The sequence below is a fragment of the Bemisia tabaci genome, chromosome 10 (assembly GCF_918797505.1).
Source record: "Bemisia tabaci chromosome 10, PGI_BMITA_v3".
Classification (NCBI taxonomy): Eukaryota; Metazoa; Arthropoda; class Insecta; order Hemiptera; family Aleyrodidae; genus Bemisia; species Bemisia tabaci.
The window spans coordinates 2,994,439-3,022,058 of NC_092802.1; the positions used below are offsets into that span (position 1 = coordinate 2,994,439).

Consider the following 27,620-nt stretch of genomic DNA (forward strand, 5'->3'; position numbering starts at 1 on the left):
ACTGTGTTAGGCTCTAATATTTAAACTCACGGAGTCAGCATTTTTCAACTCATGATTTTGAAATGTTTGCACTCTCTGCATTGATTATTCCCTTTTAAACTGACGAAAAAGAAATATGTACTACTGGAAAATATAATGTGTTTTTTGTAAATATGATAGTGGTTCCGTGTCAAATTTAACCACATTTTGCCACATTAGCTACTGCCAAATTTCATTGGGCAATTTAATTTTTTACAAGAGCACGTTTATGCGCATTCCTTTGAAAATTGTGAGGAATTTCATTCGATGTATGTAAAAATTTTACTGAAATTTGCACAAAAATCCGCACGAGCGTTCTCATGTAAAAATTAAATTGCCTAATTGACTTTGGCAATACCTGATGTGACTTGGTTCCTTCCTGCTTAACGCGGTATAATTATATGCATGATGAGTCGCTTGAATTTTTACCTTCAAGTCTATCTAACATTCTTGCAATTTCGGTTTTCCGTTCATACCTCACATTAACGACCCGGGATCGGAAAATTTTGCCACACTGTACGCGGGAGTTAAAAAGCTGCCTGCAAACACACGACACTGCGCTTCAAGTGGGAAAAAGTGAGGTGTTTGTGTTAGCGCAGTTGAACTGTCTCTCGAGAAGTGAGTCGTGCTTTGCGAATCACAGTTCACTGGTGAAATAATACGGCGGGCATGAAACGTCCTTATCTATACTTCGTGTACTTTGTTTTAGCCTGCCGGGAGTAATCATTCGCTCACTTTTTAGCCATGGGAGAAACAATTCATATTTTGCATGCAAATCTGGGAAGAGTGAAAAAACAGAGGAAATATGTTGCTTAGTAGTTTCCCGAGCGAGGTCAAGAGTATCTTTGCCACCTCAGGCGCAAGTGTGAAAGTGATTCATTTTCTCATCATGCAGGATACAGGGTGTTTCATGAAATGAGAAATCAAAGACTGCTATAATCAGTGAAATACTTAAAAACCGATTTACTCAGGAATTTTCGCCAAATCTATTCCAAGCTGTTCCATCCCGTCAAGAAAACTTTCCACGGGTCTCTGAGTGCGCGTCGTTGTAGACATTTATAAAAGAAAACATTCTGGGACGAAAAATATGGTTAGTATCTTTTCGAAAAAGTGTAATATAGCAACATGATGCTCGATGAATCACGTAAATCGTCAGCTTCCGGCCGAAGTATCACAAACGCCATGCGACGTTTCAAAATTTTCGCCGCCATTTTATTTGTTTACAGAGAAATTACTCAACAAAGCTGCCTGAAAATTTCACTGCATCTTCTTTGAGCTGCCGATAAAATTTAGTGCAATTTTCAAACAGATTCAACCAACAATTCCTATGTAAAAAATAAAATGATGGCGGAAATTGTTGATCACCGCATGGTGTCTGCACTGAGAAAAAACTATGGCTTATAAACCTATTAGTGGTAAATATGGAACACCACTAATAGTAGTACCTCTACATATAATAATAGCACATATACCTTAGTTATGGTCTCTGTACCTTAATTAGGTACAGAGACCTTAGTATGGTTCACAGACCGAGAATCATTAGTTTATTTACGACTATTATAGGTGTTCCATATTTACCTCTAATAGGTTTATAAACCATAGTTTTTTCTCAGTGTGTGATACTTTGGCCGGAAGGTGACAAAATGTGAGAGCGGGAGAAATAATTGGACCCAGTATAACAGAAGGGAACAAACCCACATTTTCGAAAAAATCGAGTAAAGAATATTTTTGAGTTCCACTAGCCGTATATTTTCTCCTGCTAAAAACTGAAAGTCGAAAAAAAGAAATTAGTTTGTGAAGAGAGGGGATTAAGTTTATTTTCTACATTGAGCTTTATGCAGGAATACAACTTCAAACCTCTTTTTCTCAGTTTCAACTTAATGTGGTTTGGTTCTTTTCTGAAGAACTCAGTCCAACTTGCAATTTTGCGAGCAAGTCTAGATGAAATCGTATCATCGTTTTGATGAATGTGTTGGTGGAATTCTTCATTGATGCGAATCATCATTCGCCGTAGGAGTTGGTATTGAAGTAGACTTGGAGACCTTGCTGCTTTATCAAGTCGCTTCCTTTTTGAGTTATATCTTCAGATAAATGAATGAATCCTCACCGTGACAGGAAATCAAAACTTGTCAGATGTAAGCCTCCCGTGGCGGGCGAAAGCTGTAGGACAATTTTAGAGAAAATCAGATACATTATTAAAAGAGTCAAAGAGTATTGTGTAACATTTTCTCCAGTTCAGAAAATAATTGTTTTTTTTCCGGTTGAACTTTCTAAGTCAATACGATGTGAAGTATCGTGTTTTAAAGAATTTAAGTAAATTAGTAGTGCATATTTTCCAAGTTCCTAGAGATCTCAAATATACTATAATTGAAAATCACACAACACATATCAAAGAATCTAAAATATCATCCAAGAATCAAATAATCAGGTATGATCCTCTCCTCGTGATTCATTTAAATTAAACTCTGCTACGAGGTGTTTCGAGCAATTCTATCAAAGCCTCACTGCCTTCTAAACTCTGATGTAAACCAGTGTTTCGAGTTTTTACATACTAAAACTGAATTTTGAACTCGCTGATAAAATTCGTTACGAATTTAGGATTAAAATTAATTTGGTTATCCTGTCCAACGGAGACTAAAATGTATAATTGTGAGGAACAATCAAACTGATTTTTTTTCGCAACCTTGCAATCCAGAAAATGATTTAACTTTGATTTCATGATTCAAATGCAGGAGATGAGGTAGTCCCTTTTGGACCTTCAGAATGGAGCTCTTGCATGTATCAAGAATTTGTGATTTAAATACTGATTCCTATGTAAAATTTCGCGAAAAACCGATGGTGCCACTAGTTTTCTCAGAGATAAACTGCAAAGCTTAAAAAAAATTCTCAAAGTCGAAGCGGTAATGGAAGAGATATCCCAGGATGCTTAGAGAGTCCACCTCTGTATCAAGTCAAACTCTCTATGGAAAGATAGAAAGCAAATACATCAACAGGGTTGCCGTGTCTTCAGTATTGGATTCCTCGAACAAAGTGGCAACCTTGTTCTATCTTAATATAGAGAGTGTCTTGTTACAGAAGTGGACGCTCAGGGTAGCGTGGGATATCCCCTCTATTACGGCCTCAACTTTGAGAGCTTTTTTTGAGCTTTAGAGTTGATTTCAGAGGAAACTAGTGGCATCATCGAGTTTTTCGCGAAATTTTTCCTAGGAATCAGTATACTTATATCGCAAATTTCTGACCCATGCAACAGCTCCATTACCCCTCTTTTCAACGTTATATTTGGGACACACTGTATGTATAGGTATTTTGAGGAGCTATATCCCTGTCGGTAATAAATTGGTGTAGTAGAGGTCACTCAATGTGTTCCAGGTTTCTCATGGTCTTGATTATCTCAAAATCAGGTTCTAATCGGACAATCGGTCGATCAGCCACGGATATCTTTCATTTGCTACTGATTTCAGTCTTGACTGCCACCTTCGTCGCGTCGCGTCGTCGGCGTGGCACTATTATCATAAAGTGTAGCTCTGCAAAGTTCAAATACATGTGTGAACGTGATAATCTGAATGTACTTTTTTACATGAATCTAGCAGGTAAGAAAAAACTCTACAATAACCTCTTTTGAAGCAACAAGTATTGAATACCCGCACTCGTCAAGACCTGAGATAAACCCTAATTTACTTTCGGTTAGTTCGTTGGGTAATTTATTCCACTCCCCTCAATTTTTCACACATGAGATTTCAAATTTTTTAATCTAATGAAAATTTTTGGAATTTTTTTGGTTTTGATCTCCTTGTTACTTGCAGTTTGGGCCACATTTTAGTGTTTCTTCTCTCTTTTAAGCGCTCAGCCGATAGGCTTATTGATTTCGACTTGCCTCTAGAATACTAGTATACTAGTGCTAATTCGTTTAAATGGTGCACCAGCTCATCGATGTGTAGGCTTTTTTTTGGGGGGGGGGGGGGGTCCAGTTTTAAAATAAATAAAGCTGTGATAACCGTATTTTATGCTTTCAACGTAATGCGCGGGTAGTTACGATCTTTGTCTATAAGAAATTTCCTTAGCGGTAGAGTAATTCTTATCGAAATTGATCGTTGAAAATAAAAGAAGCCTAAAAAAAACGCGCCTGATGAGCTCAACGGTGGCTTTCATTTTCGGGAAACGAAAAAACGCGTTCACGGTTTCCTTGGTAACCTTTGTTTGCTATCAGCTGATGTTTTATTTCCATTTCCCAGCCAAGTCGACGGAGTTTATACCTCCTATCTTCACTAAATACATTTACTAACACCTGAGCGCTTTTCTAATACGACAGTATTAGAACTTTCCCGCTTGTTTTATCGTTAATTTCGTCGTTTTCCTCACAAAAGGTCGTAATTACATTTCAATGTTGCCAAATTTCCCCTCATAAATTGCCTATTAACTAGGAGAATCTCGGGCATTTCCAACTGAAAATTCTACTAATTTTTCCTCAGATATCATGAATTAATCAGGAAGGCCTTGGATAAAAATTGCACGCGTGCATTTTTGTAAGATACATTAATGGTATGAGTCAATTTGGCAACCTTGGAACAGAGTTGCGTTCCTTCATCTGCGGGACAACGATTTATTTACTTATTATTTTTGTAAATTTATACCTATTCAGGCATAAAAAGTATGTAATATAGCATAAAATAATATGTTAACGTAAAATAATGGATGTTATTAACATTATGTATGATGAGAACTAACAGCAAATGCTAGTTCCAGTACTTGTCACTGTATATTTAAATGCCGAGGACTTGACTTTGAGAGTAACGCTGAACCAATACGGATTTTGGATCAGACATATTTGGATTGAATTTTGCAAAAAGGAAGCAAGAGCATTTCAATGTCGCTAAGCTTGTGCAACTGTGCAACTGATCATCTACAGAAGATCCATCTTTACTCTCAATAAACTATACATTCAGCAGGCTGATTATCTACTTCCCTCATCTATTGACCTTGATGGATGCGGGCTGCGGATCTATGAGACAGAGATTCCGAGCGATTCAGAACTAATTTCAATAGATCCAGCTATAGATCCACTGATAGATGCGGATCCCCCGGCCCTAAGGCAGTAGATGCGGTGACATCTATTAAAACTGTGCTTCTGATTGGCCGACTGGTACTGCCGCGGCGGGATTCGAACCCACCATCGCTCGGATTGGTAGCGACTGAATATCGACGCCGCTATCCACTGCGCCACGGTAGCTGATAAGACGGAGTTGAGTAAAACACGATAAATGATCTATTTGGAGGTTAGGTTTCCTACGCGCTTCTTCTTCTTCACTCGGTGAATCAAGGTGTCTGATTGGTCAGAACGATTATTTTCATTTCAAAGCAATCGTTCAACACTGTATTCCAATTCTGCTGATCTATCGCTCATCCATCGGATAGAATCACAGTGTAGAATCACAAATAGTTTGATCATAGATGCGCGATAGATGAGATTTGCAGATCTATAGCCGAGATCTATGAAAGTAAATAATCAGCCTGCAGGACGAAAATTACCTTTGTAAAATGTTTTGCATGATTTCAGTGATTGTGTTGCAAAGAATGTAAGTTGAACAATCCTGGCAACATTGGAATGCTCTCGGTTCCTTTTTGCAAAATGCAATCCATTTTTGTCCCAAGGGTTGTGGCTCGACAGAGAGCAGTGGAGGATAGGTGTCGTAGAGCGCGAGGGAGTGCCTTAAAGCGACCTACATGTATGTGCATATTTTTGAAGTACAAAATGCTATGACAGCGGATTTTTTTCGGGTCGGTCAAAATAATTTCAGTGACGCTGAGACTGGCGCTGACGATTGCACGCAGATAAAGCAACTCGTCAAACTGAATTTACTGAGACTTTAAGCGGGTGTGGTTGTGTGCATAGGGGGGGGGGGGGATTTCAGCTCGAAGGGTATTTCGAGCTATCGGGCTTTTCGTTTTACACAAACTCAACGTAGAAATCTTAAACCATTCTCAGGGCAGGTGCAAATGCTGATGCTTCGCACTGTTTAAATAAAATTTTACCGTAAGAAAATAGAAGCTTTCTCATCGGTAGAATTTTAAGCCGTTACGCCCCCTGATGGCAGCGCGGTTCCTCCGATAGGTACGTAAAAGTGCCAAGTAGGGTGTCCTTGGTATGGTTTTTTGGGACGTAGATTTCACCTATGAAGTCTTAGTTACTACAGGTCCATTAAAGCTCTAAAAAATTAACGGCTGCCGTTGCGAAGTGATATAAGTTATCAAGGCTCGTATCTTCGGGTCAGTGGGTGGTAGATTCCAGAAATGAGCTCCAAATATAATTAAAGGCCCAACGAAGTTTTCTAAAAACCGAAATTGTGGCCAACATGGCTGCCGCCTAGGTTGTGAGAACGTTAGAAAAATTACTGTTATACGATAGTGTATATCGACGGTGAAACTACCAAACCACGTATCTCGGTTTGCGACGTCGCAGACTTCCTGTCATACTTTATTTTTTAAATGAAAAACTACTTAACATCCAGTCTTAAAAATTTCTGTGATTTTTCCTCTTTGTGCGGAGAAAATTCCGTGAAAATTTCAAGGAATGATATCAATTTGGTCTACTTCAAAAAAATAAAATGTGAGCGTAGATTTTTAAACACCGCAAACGAGATACGTGGTTTGGTAGTTTCACCGTCGATATTCGGGTATGTTTCGTGCTCAGCTGGTTCCGGATGCAGTCCAAAATATCTGGAAGATAACTAAAGCGTCAAACGCATATGCATACTGCGTAATTTGCAACGTTCATAAAATTTTGAAACTCATACTCCCTTTTAAAGAAAATTTACTGCTCTTACTCAGGAAGTTTAGCAACTATAAACACATCTTTGTATCCATTTTAGCAATGCTGAACGTGTCGCGTTAGGGGGCGGTTATGTATCATGGCGGTTCTTGAGAAGGAATGAAAAACTGACAATGAGTTGAATAAGGGAGAGCAAAAAAACGATAAGAGAACGAATTAATGGGCCAAAAGATTAGAATTGTACACTGGAGAAAAACACATTGAATCTAGAGCCAAGACTCTTAAAAACATCGGCAAGAAAAAATACTCTTGATTCAATCGGATTTTTGCTTAAATCAAGATCCAAGCATTTTAATTTGAGCGGATTTCCTTTTGATTTAAGCGTAAATCTGATTAAATCAAGAGTATTTCTTCCTGTCGATGTTTTCGAGAATCTGGACTCTAGATCCAATGTGTTTTTTCCCAGTGTATTAGATATTAGAATTACACGGAAGGTACAAAATGAAAGCACACACATAGATGCCGGAGGGGCGAGAATGGCATACGCGCCGGACACGGGTCATGGTGTTAGAACCTCGAAAAATATGCAGCCCACGCCTTTATAGATTCGTTGACGTCACCGGTGGTGAGACAAAAAAGCTACGCGTGATTGGCTGGCTGTAATCAGTGGAGGTATCAGTTGAAAGTCTGGTCAGTAGATTTATGGGTGATAGCTGGGTGATAATGTTGAAAACCGAAGATTGAATCGAAAAATGAACGAATCCAGCCATCACTAATGACTAGAGAAAAATTATAAGAGACAAAATGAAACAAAAGTCACGGGAATTGCAGGGCCCTTGATAGAATGTCTCTTGACATTTTTATACCCTGGATATTTCAAGTTGAATCTTCGCATACTCCTTTCGCAAAATTGAAAGAAAGAAGATAAGGGTTGAGTCAGGGAATTTTTTATGTTTTGTTTTGACAACTACCGCTGAAAATTCCAAGCCGGGACTATTCTCTTCGGGGGATTCATAAGGCCGATAAAAACAAGCTTAAGATAGGTCTACAAATACATTCCAAAACAGAATCAGACATCGAATTGAAAAAAATAAATAAATTAATAAGTGGCAACACAGCCGAAGATAAAAGAGACGTAGTCCGGCCTCGGTTTTTCATTTCGATATTCCGAATCGATTGGGTAGTATACAGTGGCAGTTGCGAGTTTACGCCTTGCGACATCGCGCCTTCAATTTTGCAGATGCAACACGGACATCCATTAAGCACGAATAGTTGTATCTTTGCGCCGTCATCATCGCGTGCTTTCCCTTGCTTTATTACCATGTTGTGTTGACTTCGTTTGTCTTATTTATATCGGTGCTTCAAGGGATACAATAGCAGGACAGCTGTAGAGATAGGAAAGACGTAATCAGACCTCGTTTTTTCAAAATTTTCTCCCGAATCTGAGCGACGCGACACCTCATGCCGCAATCAGACGCTGAATTTAGCACCTGAATGTGGAAGTCAACAGTCATCGCCCAACGGCTGAAATTTAGCAAATTCGAGTTATTTTCATCCAGATGTGTATCAAATCTACTCGAATAGTTCAGACAAATTCAAAATTGGTCCGATGGTTGCTGAGAATCGTTGCTGAATTTTGCGCGTCACGCGCAAAATTCAGGCATCGGGCCGATGACTTCCACATTCAAGCCACATTCAGCTCCCACATTCAGCGTGTGATTGCGGTGTCATTGCCAGCACAGAGCGGAGCAGCGAATTCACGCCTTGCGCGCCTTCAATTTTTTCGATTCAACACGGACATTTATCAAGCTCGAACAGTTGCACCGAGTTTAACAGAAAGGAACCAAGCCACATCAGCTATTGCCAAGTCTAACTGGGCAACTAGATTTTTTACGAGAGAACGTTTGTTCGGATTTCTTTGAAAATTTTAAGGAATTTGCTTCGTACCATGGAGAATTTTCACTGAAATGTGCACGAAAATCCGCACAAAAGTTTTTATGTAAAAAATTAAATTGCCCAATTAAATTTGGCAACAGCTGATGTGGCTTGGTTCCTTTCTGTTTAACGCGGTCCAGTTGTATCTCTGCGCGGTCATGAACGCGCTTTGAGGTGTGCCTCGCGTCATCGCGCCTTCAATTTTGTAGATGCAACCCGGACATTCATCAAGTTCAAACAGTTGTATCTCTGCGCCGTCATCAACGAGAGATGTACTTTGAGATGTATCCTATTTTTGAAATTTGAGAAAAGCCAAGGTTAAGTTTGCTTAAAATTTGGTTTGACATGTTTAGATCGATGATCAGTTTTGGAGAGAAAAACGACTTATTAATTAAATTCTAAGACCTAGCGGTAGAATTGTTTTTCGTGTAGTGCCTATTCATATGAATGGACTACATTTTGCAATTTGGAACTGCAATTCTTGGCTCAATTTAGAAACAACGAATGTACCATTAGTTTCCCTGCGCACATGAGTGTTTTCACGGATGAGCTAGAGATTATAGTTGCTAATTGCAAAATGTAATCCAAATGAGTCCAAAGAAAGGGGTTTTAGGACATTTCGTCATCGATTTTGTGTCCGCGCACCTGTTTTTTCCAGTAATTTACGTCCACGCGTTTTTTCGGCACGGGAGTTTTGGTCCACGTGCCAGTCGAGACCCAAAGTTAACACACACATGTAAATACAAACGACAATTGCTCACGACGTTTTTGGATGAAAATGCATAATGTCGTGGAAGAATGAGGATTTCCTTGTTTTTTTTGATTTGTCTGTTTGGTTCAACGGAGAATAATTTATAGTTGAGAGTTTTGGTAAAAATGGGGGAGCGTCAATTCCATGAGACAAAATTCACTAAAACTCTCTACACCTCTTTGGTGTGACAGGGCTTAATTATCTTTCAAGAAATTCCCACCTTGTTATACCTGAACCGGATAAACCTCTATATTTGCCTCAGCTAAGGGCTCTTAGATGTTTCCTGTGTATGATAAGTAACTTGATTTATTTTGCGAGAAAAGATCTGTACTTTTAAAGGATGCCTGTCATTCTTAATACGTTCAATTTCGTATAATACTGTGCAACACGGTGTTGCCAACACCTCTGTTGTGAAATAGTTGCTTCAGGCACGGCGGGCGGGCGGCCAGCACGGAACGCGCATTGGCGCCTACAAACCTAAGTGGATACTTCAAGCATTGTGCATTGTGTGAAGTATCCACTTAGGTTTGAGGGCGCCAGTGAGCCTCTCGCGCTGGCAGCACGCCGCTCCGCTCTGTTAAGCTTTAATATTTATACTCGCATAGTCAGCGTTTTAATCATTTATTTGTCTAAAATTGCAGAGGGATCAAAAGGAAAACCGTTGCTGCTGCACCACAAAGCAGACCGCACTTGTCTCCACCCCGACGATTTTCATTTCCAGTATCTCAGATGGTATCTGCCTCATGGAACACATTTTTAGCCCTGGAACTTTGTGAGCACGAAAAACTTCATCTTCTCTTATTTAGTGGATCTAAAACTAAATGTGATTTTTCGATGCATTGAACGAAACTTTAAATTCCAGTGTCATTTAAAATGTTCCTAAAAGCTTGATCCCATCCGAAAAACATTCAGAAATCTCATCCTTTATTTAATTATAAATTTTATGATTGCGACCTTTCCGCATTTGCAACAGAAGCCTTACTCTTAGCTTATAGCCCATAATTGTATGGCAACCAATTTTATGCTTTTTATGTTAGTTATTAAGTTTTAACTTTTAGGTAGTTAAAAGGATCACTAAAATAACCATTATATTGTAACCGAATTTCACATTTTATAATTTTTACTTTTAACGACAGCTTTCAATTATAGGCTGATTCGGAAAATTCCTATGCAATTAATCTGATCCGACGCCTGACTACCGAATGTCATGTTAAACTTCATTCGACCTCATCACAGCTCTTGCTTTATCTCATAGTCCGCTTAATCCATAATTATATTACAACCAATTGCATGCTATTCATGTTTAATAATAAGTTTTCACTTTTAGGCACTTCAAAGGATCTCACTAAAAGAACCATCATATCACAACCTAATTTCGTAGCATTTACTTTTAATGACACTTTGAATTGTTGGTCGAAGAGAAAAATTACTATAAAAACTAATCTGATTTGACGGCTGATTGCCGAATTTCATGTTCAACTTGATTCAATTTCACCGCAGTATCTCAGAACTTTCACTAAAAATGACACCGAATAACGTTTTAATTGTTTTAATCCTCGTAATAATAAGTAATTTACAGCACATTCATGCACGAACATTGTACACATGGTCTCAAGTCGTCCCGCAGAATCAACTAAGCGTACGCGCAATAACAGACAATAACGCTTGTCCTATCGCTCGAGTTGATAACAAACAAGTCGAAATGAAAATCCGGAGTTCAATGAACAACACAGAAACAGTCTGCGAATTAATAGTCGACAGACTTGCTCGTCACATCACCGTCGACGACAAGAAGATCGCCACCCTCCCCAAAAACATCCGAAAAATCGCCATCATAGGCGACACGGGGTGCAGAATCAAAGGGGACGAACAGCAGGCCTGCAACTCCGCGGAGGGCTGGCCTTTGCGCAAGAACTTGGAAGCGATCGCCCTTCACAAACCGGAACTAATCGTGCACGTTGGTGACTATCTCTATAGACAAACCAAGTGTCTAGAGACGACAAGTTGCGGCAGCTTCTTCGGGTACAACCCAGAGACCTGGTATGCTGATTGGTTCGACCCCGCGAAGGATATCTCACTGCGAGCGCCGTTCATTTTCATCCGGGGGAACCACGAGGCGTGTGGGAGGGGCCATGAGGGGTGGTTCAGGTACCTGGACCCCTTCCCCTTCGCCCCTGAAAATTGCAAACCCTTAGACTTCAGCTGGGCCTTCGATGTTGGTCCGGTGAAGTTTTTCATCTTCGATACGTCATCCCCGGAGGAGATCTTCGAGCGTCAGAGGAAGATCGACGCTTTCAACAAGTTCAACAGCCTGATCTGCGATAAACCAACGTGGTTTTTGACCCATAGGCCGCTCTGGTGCACGACGACGCGGGAACCGGAAGTCGTTGCCCTGAAAAGTCAGGGTAATCTTACGGATATCGAGGAGTTCCAGGACGAGTTCCCGAAGAACGTCAGTGCCATCCTGTCGGGTCATTTTCATATCGCGCAGATTTTGTTGATGGACGATTTTCCCGACCAGATCATCGTGGGCAACGGAGGAGCGCTCCTGTACGCGCAGGATCAGAAACCGATCTACAAGAATGTGGATTTTCACTACCCGAATGGTAAGAACTACTCCGCGCACGATATCAGGAACTTTTTCGGGTTCGGTTTCGCGATTGCGAGGTTGGACTCCCGTGCGTTGATGTTCTTTAACTCGGATAACAAGAGGCTGTACTCTGCGGGTCTCACCGATGACTTCAAACCGCGATTGAAATGAAATATTAATAATTGGATATTGAGATGTGTGCATTAATAGTGAGCTGTTAGGGTAAACCAAAATGAAATAAATGACCTGATAAGCAGACCTGATAAGCCTCAAATTCAAAACCTGATAAGCAGGAGCGAGGTGTGAATGATCGATTATCCGTATCTCATCATTTGGACGTATTTATGCTGAAAGGAGATATGTGCAAGTGGAAAGATGGGGTGTGCTCGTTAGTTGGGTCATAAGAAACAATGTAAAAGCGGATATAGCTCCTTTTGAGAAAATTGAAAAGCGGGATTTGACATTAAATCAAAAGGAGCTAAGCGCCAAAATATGCTAACTCATGAGCTGCGGGCATGGCAAGAGAGCGTTGTGGACAGGGCTCATGAGTTAAAGACGCCGGACGGCGATCCCGATCCCGAAACCGTCACCGCACTCACCACTGACGTCACTGGCGCTTTATATTCCCCATTCATTCTTATGGCACGACCACTAACGAGCACACCCCATCTTTCCACTTCCACATATCTCCTTTTCGCATAAATACGTCCATTTGAGGCTGTGGTAAAGAATCGATTTTTGAGGTGATTCGATGGATGCTACATTTTGTGTCAGAATGACATGCGCAATATATCGCATCGATTAGTTCCATTTTTTCAGCTACCCGTAATTTTTCGCGAATTTTGAGATCGTAATTGTGTTGTCATGAGACGAAAGAATTCACTTACGAATTTTGACGGGCAAATTCAACGTAATATAGGCGTGGTTTTTCCAGAGTGGAAATATCGAATGCGAGTGCAGTTTTAATATCAGTATGCGATGTTTTTCCTCTAAAAAAACCACGCCTTTACTACGTTGAATTTGTCTGTAAAAATTGGTGAGTGAATTCCTTAGTCTCCTCACAACGGAATTCCGATCTCAAAATTCGAGAGAAATGACAAGTAGCTAAAAAATTGAACCGATCGACGCGATACACCACACGTCGTTCTGACATAAAATTCTGTTTATCGATCCTTTTTCATAAGTTTAAATGACAGACTTATCGATGTATCGCAAAGCACACCACGCCACTGCTGATAAGCGTTATCAGAATTCGCTAAAATTTTGCACTAGAGCTTCTGACGCATCGGAAATCCAGTAGCCAGACAGAGGCGGTTCCTTCCATGATAGAGTGAAATGCAAATTCAAAGAAAACATCGCAATGAAAATTTCACCAAGAGAGGGAGTCAAGGTTATGGACCGCGTTTAGCAACTCTTCAATTGCTAAGTTTGCAATTGCAAAATTGAAATTTTACATTTTTTTGGACAAGTTTTTGTCGAATTTTTTTTTAAGAGCCATTTCTACTAGGGTTTTTGAGCTTCTTGTATCAAGATTATACCACTACAAAGATACAATTTGACACAGAGGGAACATATCGATTTCCCGCACTAAACTCAAAATGCTCAATTAATAGCGAATAGCATAACAGACGCCTCTTGTCCGGCATATTTACTTTCCCGCGTTCCTAGTTGTACTTAATGAGGAGATGCACTTCTAATGCTTGTTTTGATTTTAAGAACCGCGTCACAAAACGGTTGCCATGTGAAGTTTCGTGGAAAATTATGACACTGGATTGACCAATGTGCGGCAAATTACGTCTTTGCCAGGCTGTAAGTGGACGCACTTCCGTCAAACGGAAGTATGTGCATTAGGACGCGAGTCCTATTATGCATATATTCTTATGAGTCCCAGGGCTAAAGTCCTGTTGCACTTATTTCCGTTTCGCAGAATAAGTCCAATTTTTGAAGCGAACAGCTCGAACTATGCAACTTTCTCACGCAGAATGTGAGGGAAAGAGTAAATTCCAGAATTTATAAATGCGGTCATTGTCATTTTCCTTAAAAATAACTTTAGTTTTGGCCCTTGCTGATGTTTGCGATTAAACTATTTGAACAAAGTTATGCGTATTTCGGTGATGGATTTTCTTGAAAAAATTGTAAAAATTCACAAATAATTTCAATAAGTCGATGGTCTTATTCTGGCGAAAAAAAACTAACATCAGCGGGGATTTGCAATTTTAAAATTGGTCACAATCGTTTTTGACCTAAAAGCTACATATCCAAACTCACTTTGTTATTTTCAAGAAAAATTAGGAACAGCAATGTTATTATTGCACCCTCACTCAAATAAATACTACAGAATTTATGAATGTAAATTGTTTGGACTATTTGTTGTGATCTCTTCATTCACAGATATGTGCAGTTGTTTTTTTTTAAACGATGTTAAAAAGGTGTGAAAATTGTGTTGCTAAAAGAAATTATTAAGACTTTTATTAAAGTAAGATTTAGACTAAGCCTACAATTAATTGTTAAATATTGACAGATGCAGTGGCGAGGCGCGAATGAGTGATTATCGATATTTCCCCATTTAAAGCTATGGTAAAGAATCGATTACTAAGATGTTCGTTGCAAACACCCTGTTCATCGATCCTTTTCCATAGGTTTAAATGACAGATCAATAGATATATCGCAAAGCACGCCACGCCATTGGACAGACGTATCATGCAGGAAAGTAACTTTAGAGAAAGCCAAATTTTTTGTTTTTGTCATGAGAATCAATATTGGTTATCAATAAATTATTGAATTTTCGATTCGTAAGATTGAATATTTTTCGGAAAGTGATCTGATGACTCTGTTGAAGACAGCGCTGCCATGCTAAGCAAGAACGCCGTAAATTCATCAAGATTTTCCCTCGTGTTTTGGAACCTGACACTTTGTAAAATAAAAAATGTTTTACCCATGCACCTCAAATTTTCAGGTTAGGTTCTTGATAGTATTTGCAAAAGATTTCTGCACTGGGAAAAATACACATTGGATCTAGAGTCCAGACTCTTGAAAACATTGACAAGAAAAAATCGACGGTGTAAGTCGGCAATCACATAACTCGTTTGCGGTTTCTGAAAATCTCCGCCTCTATGTTATTTTTTTCAAGGAGAACAAATTGACATCATTCCTTGAAATTTTTGCAGAATTTTCTCCGCACAGAGAAGAAAATTTACGGCAGTTTTAAAGAATTGTCGTTGAGTGGTTTTCCATTTAAAAAATAAAAAAGGACAGGAAGTCTGCGACGTCGCAAACCGAGTTATGTGATTGCCGACTTACACCTTCGAAATACTCTTGATTCAATCAGATTTAAGCTTAAGTCCGCTCAAATTAAGAGACTTAAGCAAAAATCTAATTGAATCAAGAGTATTTTTTCTTGTCGATGTTTTTAAGAGTCTGGACTCTAGATCCGATGTGTTTTTGTCCCCCAAAGTTTAAAAACATTGTCCCAAGGAACACAAGTTTTTCTGCTATGATACACTGTTTCAAAAAAATATAAAATGGCGTTTATTGCGTTTTTGCGATGCACGACAGAGCGAACATTCTCTCTATACCCTTGATGGACTTCGTGGACATCGCATCATCATGCAAATTCTTTTGAAGCTCCTGCAAAAGCAGTTAATTCCAAAATTTTGATTTCCATCTACTAGCAGCTCCGTGACAAAAACTAGAAAACTTATCAATAAACCCGCAGTTAGGGCAATGAAGGCTGATTGTAAATCGTTCATAGTGTAAGCCCGAGGTGGCTCATCGCTCTTTTCAATCGGGTCGGCACGGATTCTCCCATAGATTTGTATTGCCTCCAGAATCTTCGCATTGTGTCCTGTTTCGAAAAATCGATGTATGATTGGATTAAGTTTGTCAAAAACGAAGGAAGGTTTTAGAAATACCATGAGTGTCGGATAAGAAACCAGACACTCCTCGATCAAGTGGTAATTTTTAATAAGCTGAAACGCTGGGTGAAAAAACACGATACTTCGTCTTGCCCGAAGAATATTCGGAACACTCACAAGGAAAGCATCTAATACACTGATTGTCTCCACGTTTTTTACTACTTGTCGAGGTACACCCTCTGGTGGCCTGCTTCCGTTTGCCTGATTATCGCCGACAAAATCTGTATGGGAACGACCGGTCATGAAGATTTCTGTCAGGTAGAAGTCGAGATTGCCAGTAAGTTTCCTCAGTAGATTTTCGGATTGTTTCTGTTGGTTTAAGGTTAATCTTCAGCTGTAGTTCCGAAAAAATCCACCACGTCGCGCTGCTAAAATCCGACTCCGAAATCAGTGATTATTTAAATATCACAATAGGTATCTTAAATTCTAAGACTCATAAGTTCTAGCAGCATACGTCTGGAATCCTTAGAAACAAACGCGAGCTTTGAAAGTCTAATAATAAAAGCTGTAAATTGATCCCAGTTTCTCTTACGGGATATCTGTAAGTGCGAGAGAGACAGCTCACGGTGGGAGAGAGATATCTGCCAACTGCTGAGAGCGATCAAGCGCGATTGGTTGCATCAAGGTCATCATGCTTAACCCTACTTTTTTCTGGGATCAAATTGCAGAGCTTCAGAAATGACTTTTCACGTTGTTTTTAGGGTCAATAGGAAGAAGAATGTTATGGCTAGAACTTATAACTCTTCGATTTAAACAGAAATTCCTTCAACTTTTATAAAAGCTCAAGGACTCACGTGGAGCTGTACGGACTCTAAAACACAGCGGTGGCGCCCCCTGCGCGGAGAAATTTCTTACTTCACGCAGCTGTAGATAAACCTTAAAAATGCTTGTAGGTACCGTATTGATATCGTATGTTCGGATGAACGAATCTGCCTCCTCGAAATCCTTCAACGTGCCGATTTCAGGATACTTTACCCTTTCGCTGAGCAGTGTTGTCATGCCGCTCAGAAAAACGGTGGAGATGATCATCGCTGAGAAACTGAAGATGATGAAAAGAATCTTCCCTGAAAATAGACGGCCCAATTGGACGTATTTCTGCCAAACGGAACTATGTGCATTATGACATGAGCCCTGAGACCCATAAGAATACATACATAACAGGGCTCGCGTCGTAATGCACATAGTTCCGTTTGCCAGAAATACGTCCAATTGCAGAGACGGGACGCTACCGCAAATAAAATATTCATAAACAATTAGTATAGCGGATGCGCCCTTGTATTGGCTGATTTCCTCCTCTGTGTAGAGACTTTGAAACTTACTTTGAGTGCGTTGGAAAACGTATTGAACTGCGAAAAACACAAGAATTGTGATGAGGATGAAAATCCAAACGGTAAATGGAACACACCAAACCGATGGAAATATTCCCATTTGATTTTTCTCTTTCTGATTAGGATAACTTTTAGTTCAATCAGCTTTTTGCGAGAGCTGGAAAATTATTCTCTAAAAAATGATAATGATAATTAGTGAAGAATTAAAATTTTTGTCCTTTGAGTGAAACGGCTCTTTGTTCATTTACATCAATGGCAGACGATCACATTGATTTTCGGCCAAGAGTGCGAAGTTGATGAAATTCAAAGTTCGCGCCACGAATCTGGTGGCAGGAACGAAAAACTGCGTCAAAGAGGTCGTGAAGAGCACACTTACCTTGGGTGTTAGTGTCACAAGCCAATCGTTGAATCAGGAATTTTATTGATTGTGTAAGCTGATGGTCAGAGCAAATAAGGTTTGCATGTTTTTAATGCAGATTTTCAGTGTATTGGCTTTCGGACGGTAAAAATCGATTGAAATCGATCGGGCGGGCGGCCCCCTGGCTTAGATTTCGACAGTCTCAAGATAACATTTTTGGCAATTTCTGCCATTTTGGATTTTTTAATTTTAAAAAATTGAGTTGAGATTCAAGTTCCTCGTAAAAAATACCCCCTGACACCATGACGGTAACAGTCAAGTTTCATACGTTAGTGCGCCTTCAATTACATTTGATACCGTGCAATACTTTCGTGGTGGAATAGTTGCATTGGCGCCTACAAACCTAACATGGATACTGCATGCATTACGCAATGAGTGAAGTATCCCTGTTAGGTTTGTAGGCGCCAATGCAACTATTCTACCACGAAAGTATTACACAGTATCCAATGTAATTGAAGGCGCATTACCGTATGAAATTTGACTATTACCGTCAACCACTGTTTGCCAAGTGGTAACTTCACGCCGACTAAAACATTTTACAGGGTCCAAATTTTCAAAAAAGATACTCATGGTATAATCACCGCGTTTTAGCGCACTTTTTCGATGGCTCCTGAGTTTTTTTTTTTTTTTTTAGGTCTAGAGAGATGATATTGAAATAAGTCGAAATTCACGATTTTGCTCAGAAAAATGACAACGTCGCAGCGTGTCAAAATTATCAGAAGGGGAGCATTGGGAGCATCTTAGCTACTAATTTCACACTCTGATTATAATTTAGGCATCTGTAACGTTAATTTATCGAGAGGGAAAAATCATCAAAAACAGTCAAAAATTCGCTATTTTCATGCGTGAAATTTTCGCGTCGGGTCAAAAGCATGGAGGGGGTCCAAAACTTCACTAGGGTGTAGTTTTTTGCCCTCTACTTAATTTGCAGACTCCTCCGACTTTATTTTTTGGGGAGCGAAAAATTACTGAAAAACAGTAAAAATTCGCTATTTTTGCTTGGATAAATGGTAACTGCGCGTCGGGTTAATTGTGTCCGATTGACCCCTTTCATTTTCCGAGTTTTTGAACATGCTGTAACCGATTTAGGGTGTTACGGCTATAATTTCCGAAATTCATTTTTTGTGGGCCACCCTATTGCCGGAGCACCTGGCCTGGCCTCTCCAAGAATCGATACATTTTCATAGGTTTAAATGGAGGAAAAACCCGGAGGAAACCCGGTGTTGCCAAATTGCTTGATCCAACAATGCGTGTGTTGATGATTCTAAGCTTATAGATTATACCAAACATTGACGAATGATGTCCAAACACCAAATTGCTACGTCGGATATTAACGATATCGCCCATGAAATTATGACGTATGATGACGTCATCCATCGTGATTTCTTCTACCTAGGGTTCATCCGTATTTTGCAGCCAGATTTCTGGAGTCACTGCCCTCTTTGGTTATACCCCTTCCCATTCATCTCAGCAATCTCTCCAGCCGAGACTGATCAATCAAGGAGACTCAACAAAATATACCCGAGCCCCTTCATTTTTGTGGATATGCTAGACGCATTACTTCTGAGCACGAATATTTTTATTAAGATATTTGGACGTATTTCTGTCAAACGAAACCATGTGCATTATGACGTGAGCCCTGTCATGCATATATTCTTATGGGCCTCAGGGCTCATGTTTCAATGCACATCGTTCCGTTTGACAGAAATACGTTCATTTTTCGATCCCCTCTAAGACGTCAATTAAAATGTTTTGCTGATCGTTAAAAGTCGGTTGAGGTGATGTGATGGGTTGTGAATAGAAATAAAATAAAATTACGTTACAGCACGGCACATGTTACAAAAAATAAGCAATACAATATGTATATTACAAGGAAATAAGCGTTTGCAAAACTCGGATAAGAGAATTATGATATTCGATGTCCGTTCCTAAACGTATATTGCAATTGGAGTATTTACACGAAGGTAACTAAAACATTTTTCGAAAACATGACAGCCGCGGTAAAAAAAAACAAGAAGCTAAGACATTAAGAGATGGACATAAAAGGTGTCTGGAGACCCACTGTTGTAAAGTTTTGAAAGAACAGCACATTTGACAGTTTTGCGCACGTTTAAAGCCAAGAATAAAGTTAAAGAGCCTCGGAAAATGATGAATATTTAATCGTTAATTCAAACTGAAACCCTAAATACATTTACTAGAAAAAGTCTCTTGGACCTGAGTTCAGACTCATTCAAAATTTGACAAGAAAAAATACTCTTGAAGTCAAAAGGAAATCAAAAGGCTTGGCTCCTAATTCAAGCAGAAATCCGATTTAATCAAGAGTATTTTTCTTGTCTTTTTTAAGAGTCCGGACTCTGAATACAATACACTTTTTTCCAAAGGTTTTCTAGGTGAAAATATTCCAGCAAAACAGTTTATATGTACACGTGATGAATTGTGAATAGGCTTTTTTTTGCAGATAAATCCAAATTGCAACAGATGACGCATTAAAAATGTTCGTGGGACTCACCTCAAAATGATTGTACGAGTAAATAGTTTTAGGACCGTTAAAGCAATTTCCAACACTTAATTTAACGTTTCAGTTATTTGCAGACATTGGTAACATACAGTGTATTTACAATGTTTACAATCAATGTCGATCATCATGATGATTAATAAATCTTACAAAAAATCCATGCTCGATTGACTTAAATCGTCAATAAATTGAAAAATCTGGAGCTTCACGTCATCACTTTGGACACCTTCAAATTTCCTCAACGTGGCGTTTGACAAAATGTCAGATTTTTGAGGATGATGTTTTAGAAACAAAACTATTATTTTTCCTCTGCCAAATAAGCAACCATGCCGAACTTTCTCTAATGTTACCACTTACCTAGAGAAAGTATGATCACCAGGGATGCATCTCTGATTGGCTCAGCCGTATTGAGCTTTCTCTCAATGTTCCTCCTTTTCTCATATTCCCTATCCTTTATTGCTCATTCGATGTATTATGTGTCCATATCTGTCATGAAAGAAAAAAACAACTGAATCGGCCCGAAACATTAACAGAGAAACAAAAAGAAAATGAAAAAAGTATGATACTTACAACTGGATTGCATTTTGCAAAAAGGAACCAAGGTCATTCCAATGTTGCTAGGATTGTGCCACTTACATTCTTTGCAATAAAGTTATTGAAATAATGTAAATAATCAAATTAACGAAGGTAATTTTCGTCTTGAATTTATTGTTTATTCAGAGTAAAGATAAAACTTGTTTAGATGATCAGTTTCTATTTGCAAGGTAAAGAAAGTTGCACAGTCTTAGCGACACTGGAATGCTCTTAGTTCCTTTTTGCAAAATGTAATCCAACTATGTTTCTGGCTGAATTTGGCTCCAACCAGACTTAAGATTGAGAGATGTATTCATTGTCATTCCTTAGACAGCTCCTTCCTTTAAAACGCTAAAAATAGTTTACATTTCCTTTAAAACGCTAAAAATAGTTTACATTGTCATGAGGGAAGGTATTAAAGGAAATTTAAAATACATTTTTTGCCAACCGCGAGTAAAATTCAGCTGTATAATTTTGGAAATGGATCCTTGCGAGCGAATGATACGTCACTGCAAAAATTACAAAATACGGAAGAAAAAAAATTCTATGATTTTGACAATATGATCTTTTGAGGTAGGTGTGTACCTACCTCATTTCCAAAATTGTGAATATAGTTACCTATAGTGGATGATAAGAGCGCAGAGGTGCGTATCTTGATTTTTGACAGTTTTCAGTTAGCTGTAAATGTGTTGTTGAATTGGTCGTCTATCTGCCAGCAAGAGACTATAGGTAATCGAAAAAAATCGATGCGTACGATAACTTCGCGACGGCGCAGCAACTGTTTCGCCTCGGAGGTGTTGCATACTATCATACGAGATTGAAGGCAACTCAACGCATAATGCTCGATGGCATCTTTCAAAAGCACGGTGCAAATTAAAACGAGTGACGACGAAAAAAAGGGAGCGAAAAACTTACCGAGTCCTGGTATCCATATTCAGTAACGTTTAGCATGATTTTTGAACTTCATTAGAGGAAAAAGTGACTTGATGTGAGCAGAATTATGATCAAATTTACCACCGAGAAGATTGTCTTCAATAAAGAAAATAATGCTTGGATAAAGAAGAAAATATGCTTATATGAGAGGGAAAGTCACTTACATCACGCAGAAGCCTGCTTTCGTTCAGCTTTATTCTTGGTTCAAAATAAAATCTTCCTGACGGCATAAGTAAGAAGTTGTCTGCCGAAATCGAGTCACTTTTTTTTTCTAATGAAATTAAAAAATTATGCTAAACTTTATTAAAGACAGATGCAGGGACTTGGTGAGTTTTTTTTGAAGTACAACTTTCTTTTGTGCGGTAGTATCTTGATTTATTTTGCGAGGAAAGCTCGTACTCTTAAAGGATGCCTGTCAAACTTCTTCAATTTCTTATGATACTTTGCAACACCTCTGTTGCGAAATAGTTGCTTGAAGCGTCATGGCACTCCGCCGCGCGGCAGGCAACTAGGCGCACAGGCGCCTACAAACCTAACAGGGATACTTAACGCATTGCGCAATTTGTGAAGTATCCCTGTTAGGTTTGTAGGCGCCAGCACGCCGACGAATGACTAACTAATTGTGAGGTTTTCTGGTCAGAAAAGCTCCACGAGCCCGGTGAATCGCGCGTGGAGCCTTGGGACCACGCGCAACCGATTAGGCACCTAGGATCTACCACTACAACATAGCCTACTACTTATGATTCAACACTAATCTCGAGATTTTTCTTCTTTTTTGTGATGGAGAAAAATCGACAGTGACGGTGGTACCATGGCGTGAATGGGTCTGTTGCATGAAAAGATACAGCCAACAGAATACATTTATTTTGGGCAAATTTTCTCGAAAATCACGTTGGGCACACCAAGAAAGTCCGAAATCCTCACCTTAGCGGTACGATACGGACGTATTTCCGTCAAACGGAACTCTGTGCATTATGACGTGAGCCCCGTTATGCACGTATTCTTAAGGGTCTCAGGGCTCATGTCTTAATGCACATAGATCTGTTTGGCAGAAATACGTCCATATTGAAGTCGGTTTGGATATACGGCTGCGAGTTGGGGAGTTTTGCGATATGCAGTCCACACAAAAGTGGATAAGGTTGAGTTTTTTCAGATGAACATTTTAAGAAGTATAGATGAAGCAGGTTGGTATGAGAGGAATGGCGCTACTCGCGCTGACCTCAATACTGCCGTCCTAAGAAAAAACGCTGTATGCGCCCTCAGGCGTTGCCAAATTTCCTATAGTAAATCACGAACTTTTAGGGAAATTCGTACATATTTTCCCTCCGATTTTTCAGATAATTCTGTTCGCAATTTCAACTAAAGTTCCCGAAAATTCCGAGGAAAAATATTCATAGCTATGCTCAAAAATAAACATTTTATCGGAGGAAATTTGGCAACTCTCGAATGTTCATACGGCGTTTTTCCTTAACACGGCAGAATATCCCGAGTAGCATAGTACAAAGAAAATATTGAAATAAAATTGCAATTTTTTACCATGAAATAGCAATATTTTTACATACATACAAACATAAAAGCCGCTTCCATAGCGCTCTTTAGCGCTCTGCGACACCCAGCCGCCAAAGTACCCTATCCTTCCAAAGCCCTTCAGGGAGTTCCCCCACCCCCATTTCCTCTATAACCCCCTGTCGCCACCCTTCCACTGGGCGTCCTCCTCGTCCCCCCCCCCCCCCCCAGAAGAACCCAATCAAGTATCTTCTTTGGCAGCCTCTCTACCGTCATCCTGTCGACATGACCATACTAGACAGGTTGTTTGGTCATGGCGTTGAGCACGATGTCATATTCGACTCCCATGATGTGACGCACTCTATCATTGCGGACCCGATCTCTTCTAGAAATCCCAGCCGACCCTCTCCAAAAATCCATCTCCGTTGCTCAGAACCTTGGCTATGCAACGAATTAACCGCAATTGACCATAGTTTTGCATGATGACACCACTGAGCAGGGCTGGAATTCCATTCTACATCATATTTTATTCCTCCTCTCTAATAAAAATTTTATGTATTGAATTCAGCAAGAAATGAACGTTTATGTTTAAAAAAAACTACTAAAGACCCATGAGCCTTATTGATAATGTACAAATAATCAATTGACGTTAGTTGACATGCACGTTGATGGGCTGAAATGCAAATATTTCTGTTTTCCTGTTTATGAAATAACCAAAAACAATAATTATTCAGGTCATCCTTCCAACAGGAATTTTAAAGAGAATTTATTGCGTTGTTTTTACTAAAACATTTTTCAAAGTGAAAAGGTACGTTCAAACACACCCATTGAGATAATCATCAGCGATTGTTTTAACGGGAATTCAGCAGCTAATCTTTCAGCATCAACATTAGAGTTCAACTCATTTTTCTTGGATTTAACTTTCTTTCCAACCAATAAGCATACTTGGCAATTGAGTTTGTTATGTCTCTCCATTTTGAAGAGCATAGGAAGATGTTTTTAGTTATGTTCAAGTTTCATCATTTTATCCTGATGTGTGTTACACTAGTCGCAGCCCAAAATCACAGTACTACCTCTGGTGTTCAGCCACCTACAGACCTAACGGACTCTGCGGACCATACGTATCACAGGTGGGACTCCTTATCTTCTTTAGCGCAGAGCGTATGCAAAAAAATCGTAAAGAAAACAGAGCTGAGATTATTTTACAAAGTAGAAATTTATTCAAAAGACTCATTTCCGAAATTGATTCAAGATTTACATGAAAACTCGATTCAGACAATTTCAATATCTCAACCCAACAAAATAACCGGTGCCGTAGTCACCGATCATGTAAAAAACATGATATTTATCCTTGATGACGTGGATCAGCTGCTCGATGTGATTTTCTATACAATCTCATCAAAGGAACCACTCGATTTGACACAGGAGATATCAAGGGACCTCGGACAAAATGAAATAGATATTGGTTATAAAGTTAATAGAATACTACCTCGTTTTTGTATAAAACTAGATCAAAGATATATTTGGCCAGGGTATGGAGACAACTGTACCAATAATGTAGAGATCTCATCTGCCGAACTGGAAGAATCCTCATTTTTGAGCGATTCTCTATTTAATGCGACCCGTGGTTTGCACTCTCACAAAATTTGGAATTTCAGAAATCATCTGATGTTCATACTAAAACAGCGCGACTGCGATTGTAGGAAATCAACGAGGACAGCTTCTCCTTGTCAAACAGCTGGTATAAATTCTGAGGGAGGGTTTTTGGATAGCCTACTGTTCTGTTTCAAATTCTTTTGGCGCTTTTTCAAAGGCCGAAGGACAATTATTTGTCATTCAGACGGCTGCAAGAAGTATGATGCATTTGCGGAAAATATCGTTTCGTACCAAGGCGAAACTGATGATATGTTTTTTGAATTCTCGTGGAAAAACATGCATAAAAAATCAATGAACCTGTTCATGAACTCTCTTGACGATAGAGACACTCCAGTAGAAATGTTATCATATCCAATCAAGAGTGTCTCATTAAATGTTGAAGCGGAAGTTATGTCTCTCTTTGAACAGTCTGTGAACTGTAAAGTAAATGATCGCAGTTGGCTGTCTCAAGATTCTTTCAGAAAAACGCATCTTGAGGCAGACGAGCTCCTGAAGTTTGGCATCGATATGATATCCTACGGAATAAGTGAAATCCTTCCAGAAATAGTTGATTACTCAAAGTACGATTATTCGATCAGCACTGATAGCAACGCTCTATGTATTGCCACTCCACACAGTGCTTACATGCCGCAAGGTCTGGTGATTTTCCAAGGTTTCACACCGATTGTCTGGGGTTTTGTCGCGGTTACAATCTTCATGTTCTGCATCATCCAGAAATGTTTCCAGCATTCACAGAGTGAGGTTTTCCGTTGCCTCTACTCAGATGTAGAGATTGATTATTACAGAGATTCCTCGTCGCTGTTAACTGTCTACGCATATTTCATCTGTGGGAACCCACCGTCATTACATCTGGGCCGTCTCTTTACCGGGAAAATACTTTTCTTGATCTTCAGTTTCTCTGCTTTAATTATCTCCACATTGTTTTTGAGTGGTATGACGACGCTCCTGAGTGACAGAGTTTTGTATCCAGAGATTGACTCTTTGAAAACTTTGGAAATGTCGGATCTTTTCATTCAAAGTCTTTGGACACCTAAATCCACATTGACGACCCTTTTTGGTCAATTAAATCAAAGTGAAGGACTGAAGGCGAAATTGGTTGACAATATGATGTTTTACATGTATCGAGTATCTGATGAGGCCACGGTTTTTGATAATGAAAGTGGTCTTTGGATTATTAATAATGCTCTTGCTGATTCGATCGAACTTTCTGCCAAAAATATACGTTCCATGGCAGAGACGGATGCTTTTATAGTGCTTGTACCTTTCTCATCTGTGCCGAAAGATAATCTTCGCATCCAACATTACCCACTAAATGAATCGTTCGATTATCATCTGGTAGAAGAATGTCTATTGAGGTATCCTTCGTTAGAAATCTTTATGAAGGGTTCTTTCTACTTTGAAAAGTGGAGTGAGCTTACGGCTCAATTACTCGAAAGTGGGCATTTCGAACGTATTTTAAAAGGTTTTAACCCTGATGAAGCATGGTTTGCAGAGCGCACGGTAATGTACGGGAAGGAACCACATGCCTTCGATCTAAACGATTTACAATCGGCATTCATCAGTCTCGTGGTTGGATTATTTTTAAGTTTTCTCGTTTTTTTAGGAGAAATTCTGACCGATCACTTTCAGCACGCGGCCACTATGAAATATATACGGAGACTATGGAACAATATTCAAAGAAAATTCTGCACATCATTTGAATGATCGAATTTTGGCATAGAATAAAATGTATACAAACAATGAGGATAGTGACGCATATGTTACTGCATATTTGATGATAGGATTCGAGAAACGAAAAAAAAATTCCCCATAGATAACATTTAAAACTGTGAAGTATTTATTCCTTGTGACTTTCAACTTCGCTTTTCACTTTCAACACCGAGGATAAGACAAATTTCCTGCAAAATCTTCATTCTGCAATGACCTAATGTTCGCATAGTTGTTTTCCATTGTTCATATTCCATATTATTATTATGTAAGTTATTTGCTCGTCTAAAAAAGACCATTCCTTTTCCAGCCGATGGCCGGAAGTAAACGATACCTATTTCCTTTCTTAATTTGTAATTTTTAGTACTAATTAGTAAAATTTAACAATTTAACTTTACATCCTTGCAAGGGATAACAATCGATTTATCGCTACAAAAATTACAAATTACGAAAGAAAATACCTGTATTCCCAATTTTGTAAATAAGGTAGGTACGCACCTACCTCAAAAACTCATATTGTCAAAATCATGGAATTTTTTCTTCCGTATTTTGTAATTTTTGCTGTGAAACATCATTGATACCCCTTGCAAGGATCCATTTCCAAAATTACACCGCTGAAAAAGAGATACGGAGGTCTCTTTTGTCTTCTTTGTCTATGTCGCAGGCAAATAGTAAAATCGGGCATTTTGTCAAATGCCTAGGAAAATAGTCAAATATTCTAACTTAGATTGAAAGTCTGATTATTTTCCTAATTTCAGACAACATAATTCATAATTGCTCCTGCATGAAAAAATTCTCAGTAAAAATTTACACACACAATATTACTTTAAACAATTTTTAGCTCCCGAAGAGACACTGATCTTGAAATTTTAAGCACGTCGTAACATACAAAATTTTTGTAATTTCAACTATTAAATACATGAGAGGCAATTGAAGAGGAAGAGACAAAAAGAGTTTGTAGGTTTGATGAGTTATTTCCCCAAAAATAGTGAAAAATCGTGAGTTTTTTG

The 27,620-nt window shown here is 39.1% G+C and overlaps 1 protein-coding gene and 1 long non-coding RNA gene across 3 annotated transcripts; one reads left to right on the plus strand and one right to left on the minus strand.

Annotated features, from left to right (window-relative positions):
* The first annotated feature begins 609 nt into the window (after positions 1-609).
* On the plus strand, positions 610-14,856 carry LOC109035122 (uncharacterized). Of its 2 annotated transcripts, XM_072304833.1 has the most exons (3): positions 610-1,108; positions 3,388-3,608; positions 10,112-14,856. In XM_072304833.1, the coding sequence occupies exon 3, from the start codon at positions 10,942-10,944 to the stop codon at positions 12,229-12,231; it is 1,290 nt and encodes a 429-aa protein (XP_072160934.1). In that variant the 5' UTR covers positions 610-1,108; positions 3,388-3,608; positions 10,112-10,941; the 3' UTR covers positions 12,232-14,856. The 2 variants fall into 2 exon arrangements, with proteins under 2 accessions (XP_072160934.1, XP_018904165.2); XM_019048620.2 differs by lacking the exon at positions 3,388-3,608.
* Positions 1,844-3,407, minus strand: LOC109035123 (uncharacterized). The gene is made up of 2 exons (XR_011900611.1): positions 3,278-3,407; positions 1,844-2,178 (listed from the first exon to the last, which is right to left on the minus strand). It is a non-coding gene; the product is annotated as an uncharacterized lncRNA (long non-coding RNA).
* Positions 14,857-27,620: the final 12,764 nt, after the last annotated feature.

Bases quoted from the DNA above. Each gene is read 5' to 3' on its own strand.
- LOC109035122 (XM_072304833.1), top strand. From the start codon at position 10,942: ATGTTCAACTTGATTCAATTTCACCGCAGTATCTCAGAACTTTCACTA.